General features: G+C 47.4%; 1 protein-coding gene across 8 annotated transcripts in view; it reads right to left on the bottom strand.

The window, feature by feature from the left end:
- Window positions 1-15,103, bottom strand: part of HECTD4 (HECT domain E3 ubiquitin protein ligase 4) — a 4,298,785-nt gene that overhangs the window by 4,010,826 nt on the left and 272,856 nt on the right. For all 8 annotated transcript variants that reach the window (XM_069619495.1, XM_069619492.1, XM_069619493.1 and 5 more), the window contains exons 10-11: window positions 11,126-11,239; window positions 1,098-1,238 (exon numbers count right to left, since the gene is read on the bottom strand). In XM_069619495.1, coding sequence (XP_069475596.1) covers window positions 1,098-1,238; window positions 11,126-11,239 — 255 coding nt within the window. The remainder of the gene's footprint in view (window positions 1-1,097; window positions 1,239-11,125; window positions 11,240-15,103) is intronic.

Raw genomic sequence — 15,103 nt, 5'->3', positions numbered from 1 at the left:
TTGTAATTCGTCTTATGGTCATCCCTCTAAGTATTCACCTCTCAACAAAACTCTAGATGTCTATACTCAAAACACTTCATCCCCAATTCTCTCTCACCTTTGTCCAGACTCCACAATGTCTGGCGTTTGATGCAGAACCAATCCCTAGTCTACCTAGACTCTACGTTGTGCATGACACGCCAAGTCAGCGCCATCGCCTCAGCTGCTGCTCACACCACTAAACTAATCACTGCCTTTCTATTGTCAGAGCCACCATAGGGGCAAAACTTGATTACTGCAATGTCCTTCTAGCAGGCACATCGGCAAATAATTTACACAGACTCAAGTTATACAAAACAATGCGCTTAGAGCAGCTCTAAGCATCGCCAAGAGAGATCACATTGCTCAGGCCAGGAGAGCTGCTCACTGGCTCCCTGTAAAGAAATGCATAACCTTTAAGACCCTCACCATAAAGCACAAGTGCCTAATTCTCACAGCCCCACACTACATCTCAGAGACTATCGTCAAAGCCACCTCCTCACGCCCGAAAAGATCCTTCCACACCAACCAACTGCGCATTCCGTACATCAAAAGAGCCAAGGCAGGGGGTATAGGATTCCCACACATAGCACCTGAATTGTGAAATGCTCTACCAAACTCCCTCAGAGCTGAGACCTCCCTCTCAGCCTTCCGGAAAGTGTTAAAAACCACGCTCTTCAGCAAACCCTGACCGCACCCGCCCCTCACCACCTCCCCCCTCCATCCCCAGTTATCTCCGTTTGTAAATATGTTTGTACTTCTATTCTGTAACTATGCATGTTTCTATTGTAACAAAGTAAATTGTCTGTAACAAGTGCACAATGCCTCCGTGCTGAAGTGCGCTCTACAAATATTAAATAATAAATAATAAATAAATATTTAAGCAATGTTAATTAAGACACTAACCTCAGAGTATTAATCTCGGGAGTTTGCTAGGTGTTATATATTATTTATTTGTATTAAACAATCCATCACATTAAACAAGATTATAGACTGCAGTGGTGTGTGTACAAATAAATTCAAGTATCCACAACGAGCACAAGCCAAATACTGCCACCCTTCTTCCCCAGGATACTCACCTTTTGGTTCAGTGAATATATGACTAACGCCAAGTCTGTGACAGATATAGTGGAAAGCTTGGTTTCCTGGGTTGCACCACTGGTCAATGTAGTCATTAGAACAGGTCCAAACTGTGTTGTTCATTGCATCATAGAAAGCACCTGAAACAAAATGCATGATCCATACTCTATTAATACTTTATTTCACTATATCTGAATTGAATTTAAAATCCTCTCATTTGTTGGAACAAACGATAATTTCAGCATCTTCCTAAAGGACAACAACATTCAGATTTCATCCGGTTTTACAAATTAGAAACATTATTTTATTAGGGAAAGGGGTGCTAGTTGTATGCAGTCCTCTTTAATGGTGCCTGACTCGTCAGCACATACCCCTTTACTAAAGCAAGCTAAAAATAAACATCCCTGATATTCTAGCACTTCATAGATAGAGCAACTAGCCAAGGCCGCCTTCATTTTGGTTATTAAAGGAATGAAAAGAACAAGCATGCAGATTTTACTGTGTAGACAATGTTTTGGACTTAATAAACACTCATTGCAATAGGAACCAATGCAGATGATGCGCTACAAATCATGAGGCAGTGTGCAAGAATGAGAGGACACGATGACATGGGAGAGTTAGTGTGATATAAGTTGGGCTTCTATGTTCTAAATATAGTCAGGATTCTCTACCCACAAATCAAAGGAGAGCCTGAATTTTACAGAAGGGCACAGATGACAATTCTGCAAGTTCAAAGCCTTGCCACTCTTGAAATTGCATTGGTAAAACAGGGAAATGTGAAAGAATATCAATAACTAACACTTCATAAACACTTCATTTTTAACCGTTGTCAAATGTGGAGGAGAAGCCAGGTAGGCTTTAACAGAAATGTCGACTTTCCATTATGTCCAAAACACTTTTGTGAGAGACTAAACACAACAGTATGGTGAGCTTGAACATGAGGTAGTGAAGGGGAAACGCGTTTTTTCTTGCAAAAACAACAAAACAAAGCTTCTTCTGTTCCCTTCTTGTCTCGCTTCACTGTAACTCCCCTTATGCCATAAACCGAACTATCCACTCATTCAAGTCCACACAAAGGTTAACCTCCTCCAAGAAGGATACCATCCACTTTTATCTACTCCTCCCGGACCCTTCTGCACTCTACAGAACATAATCTATTTTTAACTAGTTCTGTATTATGTACTTGTCAGGTCCCTTGTCTCTACGCTATTAACCACTGGGCAGCTATCATCTCTTACCCCTAATTCTGGAAGCCACTAGACTCAGAATGACCCCACCAACTGTTGAAGTACCTAAGGTAGAAGCACCTGCATCCTTAAATAAATAGAAAATCAACTCAAGGATATTGTGATCTTCCTGAATTGATTATTCACGTTTCTGTAACGCCGGCAAAGAAAAATACTTCGGCAATATGAGAGTGCACATTTATCAAGAGTAGAAGGGGACTTGTGCTTTAAAAATAACCTGACCTCCATACGTGCAGTGCTTTGTGTAGAGGATAAAACTTAAGACACCACCTTGCTGAGTTAGGTATCAAACTGTAGTGCTATTATCAGACAACACTTGAACAGCACTTCAACTGAGACTCTGGCAGTTTTGGTGAAGCAGTCCTACAGATTGCTCTTTTGATTGGCACTATCCATCCTCATAATGACCTATCTGTACTGTTTTGACAGTTCTATAGCTCGAGGCAGAATAAGATTAAGTTATACCTACTGAGGGGAATTTGTGTTAGGAATGCAAGTAAGCAATCAACAAACATATTCAAACCTCCCCCTCGCTTCTTTCATCTCAATCGTGAAGGTTTTTAGATGGATCACATTCCTGCAAATTGTGCAAATGATTTTTATTATTCACATTTGTTTTAATGTCCATTTTATGATATATATATATATAATGACAATGCATTACTTACCGTAAAAGCATTTCTGATGGTTGTATCTGCTTAGATTCACATGCTGTGCATAGGTCCGACATCCAGTGGTCACTGCAGAGTATTGCATTTTGTTTTTCGTAGTCGAAAAGGGGACGTCGACAAGGCGTGTCTGTAACACTATCCCTATAGTGACGTGCATTGTACCCACAATCCCTCACGCGTCGAGGTCCCTCTGTTTGTATTTTTTCTGTCCTGAGGGAGCCTTCTATACATGAGTGAGTACAGAAAAGAGAGAGATGTAGAAAGATGTCTATGTTCCTTCCATCCGAGCGGGGAGGAAGGGTGGGCGCATGTGAATCTAAGCAGATACAACCATCAGAAATGCTTTTACGGTAAGTAATGCATTGTCTTCTGATGTTTGTTAATCTGCTTAGAATCACATGCTGTGCATAGACTAGCGAGCAGTACCCGGAGTTGGCGGTGGGTTATGAGAAGGAACAGTAGAGAAAAGATGTCTTAATACTGCCTGTCCCACCCGGGAGTCAGATCTAGAGTGTGCATCTAGACAGTAGTGTTTTGTAAAGGTGTGCACAGAACTCCAGGTAGCCGCTTTGCAGATGGACTCAAGGGGAACATTTGCAATGAATGCTATGGAAGCCCCAGTGCCTCGAGTAGAATGTGCTCTTGGCTTGAAGGGTAGTTCTCTCTTATCAAGAGTGTAACAGAGAGTGATGCATTGAACAATCCCATCTAGATATAGTGGATTTTGAGACTGCATCTCCTTCTCTTCCTGCTGCCACCAAGACAAAGAACTGATTAGTCTTTCTCAGTGGTCTGGTTCTTTCCATGTAGAACATGACAGCTCTGCGTACATCCAGTGTATGCAGACTTTTTTCTCCCAAGTTGGAAGGGTTTTGAAAGAACGTTGGTAGTTCTATTGACTGGTTTACATGGAATTTCGAGATGAATTTCGGTGCAAACCTAGGGTGTGTGCGTAGAACCACCTTATCTTTGTGAACTGTTACGAAGGGGTCTAGAACAGAAAGAGCCTGTAGTTCACTTACTCTCCTAATGGAGGTGATCGCTATTAGGAAAGCAGTCTTAAGAGTGAGGTCCTTAAGAGTTGCCTTGTGCATGGGTTCAAATGGTGAGCCCATGAGTCTAGAAAGTACCACATTTAAGTCCCATCCGGGAGCTGGGTTAGCTATCGGAGGGTGTATTCTCTTTACCCCCTCCATGAAGTCCTTGATAACTGGTATCTTCCATCACAACACTAAGTTGGGAAGTGGTGTATGCAGAAAGTGCCGCCAGGTGGACTTTAATGGAATTGAACACTAGACCTGAATCCAATAAATGGGTCAAGTACAGAACAATATGTGTGGGAGAGCAGTCAACCGGGTTGATGCTCTTACCTCTACACCAGATGACAAATCTTCTCCACTTGCTAGAATAGCAGTGGCGAGTATTAGGTTTTCTGGCTTCCCTGAGGAGGTCCATACATCCTGCGGGAGTTGTAGATGTCCAAATTCTATGATCTCAGGAGCCAGGCTGCTAAGTTCATGGTCTGAGGGCATGGATGCAGTGTCCTGCCCTTGTCCTGTGACAGCATGTTGTACGGGCAGGGAAGTTTCACTGGGGGAGATAGAGACATCTCCATCAAGTGAGCCAACCATGTCTGCCGGGGCCACCAGTATCATGGTAACTTGTTCCTGGTGCATCTTGTGCACAACTTTGTTGAGAAGGGGAGTCGGGGGGAAAGGCGTAAACAAATTTCCCTGACCATTGAATCGACAGACCGTTCCCCTTGGACTGGTTCTGGGGGTACCTGGAGGCGTAACTTTGGGATTGTGAGTTCTCCAGAGTTGCGAACAGGTCTATTTCGGGGAATCCCCATTGCGTGAAGACGTCGAAGACGATGTCTTCGTGCAATCGCCATTCGTACTCTTCGGGCAGGGGGAAGTCTCTGCTGAGTTTGTCTGCTAGCAGATTGAGTTCCCCTGGTACGTGTTGTGACCGTAGGAACATTTGTCCGAGAGCCCACTTCCATATATTCTGGGACAGCTTGGACAGTCTTGGAGAGTGGGTGCCCCCCTGCTTGTTGTTGTAGTACATGGCTGTGGTGCTGTCTGTAAGGACCATCACTGTCTTCCCTTGTAGGTGTTCTTGGAAGGCTTTTAGTGCTTTGAACACCGCCAGTAGCTCCAGTAGGTTTATGTGCTTGGATGCTACGCTCGGAGTCCACACTCCGTGAGCAGTCTGATGGGATAGGTGAGCCCCACAGCCTGTGAGGGATGCGTCCGTGGTTAGAGTGGCCTCCACCGCGGGTGTGGCAAAGTGTTTCCCTATTATCAGGTTTTCCTTTGTCCACCACCGTAGCGATAGAACCAAGGCCTGCAAGATCACCACTAGATTGTCCCATTGTCCGCTGGCCTGACACCACTGGCTGTTGAGCCACTCTTGCATTGGGCGCAGGCGCGCGTGAGGTACCAAATAAATACACGAGGCCATCATTCCTAGCAAGCGCATCGCTTTGCGCACCGTCACCTCTCGACCTGCCACATATTGGGGGATCTGAAACTGCATGTTTTGGACCCTCTCGTTGGAGGGGAAGACGAGGCCGTCCTTTGTTCGAATTAGAGCCCCTAGGAATTGTTTGACTTGGCTGAGGTCTAAGCTGGACTTCTTCTCGTTGATGGAGAAGCCCAGTTGGAACAAAAGGTCTACAGTCTTTTGGGTGTTTGAGAAGCATGTCTCGTAAGAATCCCCTGTTATGAGCCAGTCGTCGAGGTAAGGGTATACTGGGATGGATAATCTGCGCAGATGGGCCGCTGTTACGCTCACCTGACTCCCACGGAGGCGCAGGTCTGGTTTGGAGTGTTGTTGCTTCTTCTATGGTGAAGCGCAGGACCCGGAAGATGGACTGGACCGGACCTTCGAATCTGGCTTGTCTGGCTCGCAGGAATATCTTTCTGTATGTGAAAAGGGATTATTAACAATCTGCGGGAGAAAGTATAAGCCTCCCGCTCCTTTCTCACCCCTCTACGAAACCCTCCTGGGACCCCCACGTGAAGTCTCACCTTAGGGTTTGAAAGGTTGAGCTCTCCATCCTGCTTCTCATGCAGGGGCGCATTGTATCCAGTTATTTCACTGGGATTTTGATTGTAGAGGGTTCAGGTTTTGTTTTCCCGGTATAGTACCGTAAGGATTCTGTTAATGAGTATGATTCCGCAATAATAATTGTTCGTTGTCTCTTTTTCAGGTGCGGAAACTATTCTGAGAAGAGCTGTGGAACCGAAGAATGAGACTCTGGTGAGCTTGGTGAGAGTTCTCTCAGTGTCCTTGTATCAATGCGCTCACTAACGCTGATGTCTTTTTTTCCCCATAGGAGCCGGGGTCCGGAAATGCCTGGATGCGGCACCGACCCGAAACGACGCTCAATCCAGAAGAAATCAGGCAAGTCTTTAAAGGGCGTTTGGGTAATGTCTTTTCATGCGCCCACTAACGCTGATGTCTTTTTACCCCATAGGGGCCGGGGTCCGGAAATGCCAGGATGCGGCACCGACCCGAAATGAAGTTGGAATAACCCAACAGGTAAGCTTTGTAATGGAAATTAAGGTTTCCTTGTTTTCTTTCCCCTCTCACCTTTATTCTTGTCTTTTTCTCCCTAGGCGCGGTGATTTGTCTGCGAGTCCAGATGTCGCCGTAGAACGTGGTGGCACCTTGTACAGGTGAGTGAGATGCGGCGCTGCAGCGATCGATGCGATGTGCTTTTAAATGGATGTCTTCCTTTTCAGGACCGTCTGCGAGATGTCTCCGGAATGCGGATTTAGCAGGTAAGGACTCTTCTTTACCCTTTTCTCTTCTCTTCTCTCTTTGCAGGTGTTCCAGGATGCTGGCAGGAGTGGCAGAAGACAGAATGCAGGAGCCAACACGGTGAGCGTCCAGCTGCTAGATGCAGAACGCCGCGAAGCGTGAGTTGCTGCTTGGGCGTGGCTTAAATAGCCTTCAAAGTAGTTTCCAGATATGCATCCTTCCTCTCAGGTATGTATTCCTCCCCTGACCAAACCCGTCTGGTTAAGTAGTTCCAAAGATAAAGTAGTTCCATTCAGGCCTCAGAAGGCATGGATGTTGCAGCATGGTCTGCATCAGGTAAGTTAATACTAAGCACCTTTAACACAAGGTCCCCTTTTATGAGCCTGGCGCCTATGGCACCAGGACTGTGGCCCGATATGAGCCTGGCGCCAAAGGCGCCAGGACTGAGTCCAAAGAGCCCCTACTTGAGGCTGTTGCGACTTCCCTTGAAGACATGATGTCTGCCTCTGGGGTAGCTGGGTCTTGTCTGGCACCTTGGAGGTAGGCATCATGACAGCCGCTGCCACTGCCAGTACCTTCTTGAATACCCTTGGTGCAGATGCTATGCCGAAGGGTAGCACTCTGAACTGGTAGTGTTTGCCCTCGATCATAAACCTGAGGTATTTTCTGTGCGCTGGCAACATTAAAATATGAAAGTATGCATCTTTCATGTCCAGTGTTGTCATGTAATCTCCCTGTGATAGCAGTGGGATCACTTCCTGTAAAGTCACCATACGAAACTTGTTCGCTGGGCGGAGATCTAATACAGGGTGCATGGTTCGATCCTTTTTGGGTACAAGGAAGTACAATGAATAAATACCTTCCATTACCTGAGATAGAGGCACAACCTCTATGGCTCCTTTTTCCAAGCAGTTGGTCCACTTCTTGGAGAAGGATGGCGAGGTGTTCTGGTGTCATGCGGCGTCCCCTCGGGGGTCTGTATGTTGGGGAACTGTTGAACTCTATACAGTAGCCGCGGGCTACGGTGGAAAGTACCCAGCGGTCTGATGTTATTCCCTCCCATGCTGGAAGAAAGGATGTTAACCGGCCCCCGACCGGCGTTGCATGGGAGGGGACGCGGATCTTCGCGTCACTTGGTGGTGTTGGTGGCTTGGGAGCCTCTGGGGGTGGAACCCCGGCCTCTCCCTTTGCCACAGCGTTGACCCCTCCGATTATACTGGCCACTATTACCCTGGTAGTTGCTGGCAGAATACTGTTGTTGGTTTTGTTTCTGGCGGTGTCCACGAAAAAAGCGCTCATTACCAAATCCCCGCCTGTTAGGGGGTTTTGAAATTTGGTATAAGGTCTTTATTGTGTCAAATTCTTTCTTTGCGTTCTCCAGCGCGTCATCAACTGCTCTCCCAAAGAGGTTGGACTCCTCTATGGGCTTATTAATAAGGGACGCTTGTGTTTGTGCCTTAAATCCAGAATTGCGAAGCCAGACGTGATGCTTCAGCAAAATTCCTTGTACCAAAGTGCGGCCAGCCGTCTCTGCTGCATCGAGGGTATTCTTGACAATGCTTTGGTTGACCAGAGAGCCCTCGTTAACTGTAGCCAGCAAACGAGTCCTTAGGGGTTCGGGAACTTCTTCGATGTCCTGTTTGAGCTTTGCCCATTGAGCATCAGCGTAGCTTGCCAATAGGGTATTATTATTGGCAATTCTGGTAGAGAATGCTGCAGAGGTGGTGATTCTCTTGGCTAGGGCATACAGCTTCTTCCCCTCTTTATCTGGGGGTGCCTCGGTGGTAGATCGTGGGACTCCTGCCCTTTTCCTGGTGTTGGTCACGACCAGGAAGTCCGGGATTGAGTGACCCTTAATATATAATGGGTCTGATTGAGAGGGAGAGAACAGTTTCTCAATCCTCGGATTGACCCCGCTCACCAGTGCAGGAGTGGACAGAGAAGGGGTAATACGTCTCTTAACTGAGGCGAGGATGAGGATAGTTTGGCTAGTGGGGGGTTTTTCTTTGATAATCCTCTACACAAAATCGGTTTCGATTTCGAAATGTGCTGCTGCCTTCTTCAGTAGTGCATTGAAGGTGGGTTGATCATCGACAGACGAAGGGTTCCTGACTGGTGTAGCTTCAGTAGACCTGATGACTATACTGCTACTGCCTGTGTCTGTCGACCTAGCTGGTGACTGCCAGGGATTTGGGTCGCCCTCGCCTGTGTCCTCCTGGATTCCCTCCTCACCTAGGTTAGTTTCCTCGTGAAAACCTTCCTCTTCTTGTTGGTCTTCAACATAGGTGAACTCATCTTCCTCCTGGAAGAAGGTGTCTTTCTCAGTGGGATTGTAAGAGTATATGTCCTCCTGTATGGGGTTATAAAGCTTCTGGTATTTAGCCCTTGGACTCTCCAGGGGTGCCTCCCTTGGTCTCTTGGGTGCCCTGTCTTCTGGGATGGACATGAACCTGTCTAGTTTATCCATACAGGTCTGGAACCTTTCAAAGGTCCACTGAGGTCAGCCAGGACAGTCTGGGAATGAAAAAGGAGTTTCTTCCTCCTGTAGTTGTCTGGTTCTGTCCCAGAACGTCAAAGAAAGTGAGCCTTCGCCTTCTGAGTAGCCTTCTCGCTGGCTAAGGCCTTCTGTCGGCGTCGGGAACTGGCCTGATCTGTTTTCCGGCGCTTTTGGCGTATCTTTGGCCTTGTGCACGGTTTTCGGCGTCTCACTCGCCGTACGTCTCTGGCCGTCCTTAGATGCTATGCACGCGAGGCTTTCGGCGATCATTCTCTCTTCCGAGGAATCGGTCGCCGTCGCGCTATGTAACGTCGGGCCTTTGCTCGTCGAGTCCTTGCTCGTCGAGTCCTTGCTGGCAACATGAGCGCTCTTACGATGCGCGTCGCCGGAAGTTTTGGTGTTAGCGCCCTTATTTTTAGAATGCCCAGTCGCCTGTCGCGGTGGCGGGGAGGGCTGACGACCCTTGCGGTCGGCGGAAGACGCCGGTGGGCCCGGCGTCCCCGTTGGCGCTATGGCTGCCTTTGTCTTCGACGAATGCGTGCCGGGGGGTATGTGCTTTGGTGTTTTTCCGTGTGCGTCCTTGTCGCCGGGGTGTTCATCCCCATAAACTGGGCGTGAGCCGGGCTGGACGGGCCCGGGGACGGACGAGGAGGAGCGTGAACGCTCCTTTGAGAGGTCTACAGCCTCCGTTACGGGGGCCGTGTAGTCACTGTCCTCGTCACACTCGGCGGCGGCGGCGGCAGCGGGCGAGGAGTCAGGCCTAGACATGGCATAGGGCGCCCACCTTTTGACCCTGCGGTCTTTTAGAGTTTTGGGCTTTAGTAATTTACAGGCCGCACAGCCGCCCTCCTGGTGATCGAGGGGTAAGCAACGGTTGCACCGTTTGTGCTTATCCTTCCAGGTATATTTACCCTTGCAAAGCGGGCAAAACCTAAATGGCGTCCTCTCCATAGCAGAGGGCAAGAAGTGTGACTACGACCTCGAAAGAGAGGGAGGGGAAAGAGAAAGGCATTCTTAAAGAGACGAAAGAAAGACCACAAAACCCCACTCTCCCTACTGTGTATGGCCGGCGAGGCCAGGCCACGTGTTCGCCAGCGCCGAAGGATCCCCTCCGCTCGTCCTTCCGTCGAAGATCTTGCTCGGCGGAGAAACAGCTCTGCGTCTACGTTATTGATATTAATGACAAACGACCAAAGGTCGAAGAAACTATTTGCAATGTCTCTCTAGGAGCTCCGCATAAAGGCGACCAGTAGCTGGGCGGAAAAAAAACAATCTGAGGGACCTCGACGCGTGAGGGATTGTGGGTACAACGCACGTCACTATAGGGATAGTGTTACAGACACGCCTTGTCGACGTCCCCTTTTCGACTACGAAAAACAAAATGCAATACTCCGCAGTGACCACTGGATGTCGGACATATGCACAGCATGTGATTCTAAGCAGATTAACAATCATCAGAAATATATATATCTCCATGGGGGAAGGCAGTATGGAATTTTCTCAATTTTTTTACTAGCTCTACAGTGCAGGGGTCTGCAACCTTTGGCTCTCTAAATGGTTTGCACTGCAACTCCCACCAGCAGTAGCCAGTAAATCAATCGTGAAGGGCGGGATTGCAGACCCCTGCTATAGTGTATAACAAAGAATTGTCTTTGATCCTGGTCAACATAGAAGAAAGAACACCCATCTATATGTCACATACATAGCAAAAGGTAGTCCTTCAAATATGTTCATAGCAGAACTGCAGAACAGAAGCGTTCTTCAGCATTCAGATGCAATGAAACATGAAGGAGACATAAAAACACATGATACGGAAGTAGGCATGAAAACACATTTCTCACCTATCCCTGGTATCAAAGCTCCGCGTCCAAGTGAACTTCCAGCAGCATCAATGAGATCAGCTCTGCTGGTGAACTGCCCGTCGGAAATGTTATACACCAGGCTAGAAGCAAGAACTGAAAGAGATATTACAATCCCAGTCTTTAAAATCCACTGTGTATATGCAGCATAAGTACTTAGTGGTAAAATTAGCTTAACAGGTGTAAGGCATAATGTAATGTTTTGGTAAAAGAATACATACATCCTCAATCACAATCTTAGTGCAAACAAAAACAAATATAAATCTAATCAAGAGATCTTCACTGTAATCATAAAAATGAATATGAGGGAACATGAGCAGGATCAGAGTTATTTCCATAGAGAATAATATGTTTATAGTTAGAATGAGGGTCCCTGGACGGAAAACAGACATTTAACCTATGTAGGTGGTTCATTGTAGTAAATGAGTAATAGATTTACTATAAATCAAGCAATAGATAAAATATCAACAATACATTTTCAACTAGTTGGCATAAGTATTCACATTAAATTAATAGAAATCAGTTGGCCATTAATATTGTATAAAGCAAAAAAAAAGCATGAAAGAGAGTTCTTACATGTGACGTTATGCAGCTTTTAACCAACCCATCAACATATAGCGACATCTGAAGTTCCCTAGGCATTGTGATCAGCAAAGCATGGCACTCACAGACTTTATTTTTGGCATCTACAATTAGGCAATTTAAGCTGGACAACAGCAGAATTTAGTTAGTTTACGGTCTAGATGCCGAGGCCCCGGAAGCCCAAGGCACAAAACGTCATGCACAAAAGCATGGCGTGCTTTGTATCTGGCTTCCGGAGACGTAGTATCTAGAGCACAAACAGTGAAGTAAGGAGGCCGCAGCAGGTAAGTGAACGGGAGCAGGTGGAGATGGGCAGAGGGTGCAGAGTCACTGTTGGGAGCTCAGGGGGACCCCCCCCACCTCCCGAAAGGGACCGGGAGAAGGCTGGTAACAAAAGGCAGCACCTGCAGAACGCGCCCTTTTGTGCTGCAATCCACAGGTTCAGCCTTTTGTAACCAGCCTTTAGACATAGATCCCAGAAGTTTAGCAGCCAGCCAAATAAAAAAAAATATCCAATATGAAAGTATTCTATGTTCCTTGTGGGGCAGGAGGCAAGCGAAAGGCAATCCTTAGTAGGGAGAATCTATAAATTACGAAAACGGTAAACACTGGCACAGCTTCTACGAGAAGACCAGTACCTTTCATAATTTGCACAAACTAACTAATTTGCGGCAATTTGGAGTTTTGGACGCTGGACAAGACTTCCTGTAGGACCCCTGAGCTACCTTTCTGTTTAGCCACAGAAATTAATTATTGGAGATGCAAAGAGTCAACCAAAATTCCAAATGTAACTCTACAGCAGTGGTCTTCAAACCTTTTTGGCCTGATCCCCCCCCACCCGCCTGAGCAACATGTGGGTAGGCCGTGGACGCCCAAAAATTTCAAATGGACAGTAAGTCTAAATGTCTATGGACTATCGTGCACCGCCACCGCACCCTACTCCCAGTATAGTGCCTGGGCTCCCCCTCTTGCTTCCATCACAGTCTCTGGGCTCTCCCCACCCCACCGCAGACCCTGGGCTCGCCCCATGCTGCTTCTATCAATGTCCCTGGGCTCTCCCCATACTGCTCCCACCACTATGCCATGGCTCCCCCCCATCCTGCTCCCACCATAGTCCCTGGGCTCACCCCACCCCGCCACCAGCACAGTCCCAGATATGCCAGAGCAACCAAGCGTAGCAAGGGAGCCTGAGGATCAGTGGTGTGGGGGGGGGGGGGGGGGGGGGGGCGTTATCCCCGCGGGACATTTTTTAAAATAATGGGTTAAATGTCACATTTTAGAGCATACCTTTAAAAAACATTCGGTAAAAAGCCAAACAGTTTGCAATTGGCTTACTGGACCTCTATGATAGATGTCCAATAAAATACCATCCCTGTCCTGTGGACTCCACAGCACCTCAGAAAGATTATTTTGGCAGGTGGGTAGGTGGATTGTGCAAAGGCATTTTTAAAATGAGCTTGATGGACAAACGCACACATTCACACAGAAAGCACTCATTCACACCCATCAAACACTTGCGCATAACACAAGCAATCACGCATCCATACACAAATACATAAATGAATGAACATAAACGTACCTTCTGCCCCGGTCCTAAAGTTTCCTCCCCAGCGCTCCAGCTCCTGCATCATGAACAGGAATCGGCAAGCATGCAGGGGCCTGAGCGTGGGTGTTGAAAATCCCTGCTCCAGCCTGCCCTGACTGTATGTGCGAGGAGGTGCAGGAGCTCCCCCTCACACATGCAGTTCCCCAGCCAGCATTTATGCCTCATTGAGCATGTGCAGCTGGGGAACTGAACTGTCAAAATGAAACAAGTGTTTCCCTTTGACAGTTCAGCCAGCCAAAGAGCATTCCCTCAGCTGGAAAAAGCAGTTGAGGGAGTGCTCAGTGTTTCACTGGGCTGGCTCCTTGGTTCCTCCATAACTGGTGAAGGAGCCACTGGGTCAACGCCCCCTTGCCCATTATAGACGAGCCACTCCTGCCCTGGGCTCTGCCAGCCCTGTTTATCCTTTCTTCCCAAAAAAAGAAATCTTTTCAGGCTGGGGTCTCACGCCCCACCAGGAATGCAGCCCCTCCCCCCCACCCCTGCAGGGTCACGCAAGGCATCACTTTGGATAACAATGTTAACCCGAGAGTTTAAATAGGGTTTACAACTACTCAACAGAATCGAACAACTCCACCTTCTAAATGACTACCAGTCAGGGTTCCGGCCCAAGCATAGCATCGAGACAGCCAACATCCAGGTTGTGGAAGATGCCCTCAAAATCACGGATAAGGGCAGCTCATGCCTCCTCATCCGCCCTGGCCTCTCAGCTGCATTAGACACTGCCGACTACCACATCCTTCTCTCCCTCCTTGCTGACAGGATGGGATTCTCTGGCACTGTCCTGAATTGTTTTACCTCCGACCTCTCAGGCAGACACCATGCTGTCCCGATTAACTTGTTGCATTCTAGCTGACCCTAGATCTCCTGTTGAGTGCCCCATACCTCCATCTTCTCAACAATCCTTTTTTCCAAGCTTTATTTAGCATTTTTTAAAGATTTTAAAATCACAAACTGTCAGGTATTTTCCAAACAAACAATTTAACAAAAACCGTAACAAAATGCTTACCAGCATCATAATAACGACCTTATACATCCCAAAAGGTCAGAGATTTGGAGCAACTGCGGTCTATGGGTTAAATGTTCATGGGCTGTTAGGAATTGAAGGATGGGAAGCCAGGCAGAGTAAATGACTTGGTATGTGTTATGGAGTATGGCTGTTATCTTTTCTATGGCTATCGCGGTCAAGACCGGTAGTTTCCATGATGTGGCCAGTGTTAGTTTAGCACTCACCAAGAGTTGGGTGATCAGCTTCACTTTCAGTCCCCTCCCACTCCTATTGGGTAAGAGTCTGCATCATTGTCTCTCCCAGGATTATCCTCCTTGGATCCCAAGAAACGGTAACCCCTGTGAGGCCTTTTATGTGCGAGGGGATCTCTTTTCAATATCTCTGAGAGCTTACAAGATCCATCACAGATGTCCAATCGTGCATCTTTCTCCACACCACCTCCAACATGCAGCAGGAATATTTATGTTGGTGCCGTGTAGTCTACTCTGTGGCATGTACCACCAGCATAGAATTTTATAAGCACATTCCTTACCCTCAGTGTGTAGTCCTGTGCGCTCTTTGCCAAATGTGGGCCTGAAAGAAGGTTGGATCTTGACACCCAGATCATCCTCCCATTTGTGCATGTAGGTTAGGGGCTGCGATTCCTCGGTCGGGTCTAGAAGTCGGTAACACTTGGCCCCTGGCGAATCCCTCAGTCATTGACAATTCTATAACTCTAGGTTCTTTTGTACCCCGATTTTTAACTTCCCCATTTGTGAACCAATGA

The sequence above is a fragment of the Ambystoma mexicanum genome, chromosome 10, assembly GCF_040938575.1.
Source record: "Ambystoma mexicanum isolate Mex_15411 chromosome 10, UKY_AmexF1_1, whole genome shotgun sequence".
NCBI lineage: Eukaryota > Metazoa > Chordata > Amphibia > Caudata > Ambystomatidae > Ambystoma > Ambystoma mexicanum.
This window is presented reverse-complemented; position numbering and strand designations above follow the sequence as displayed.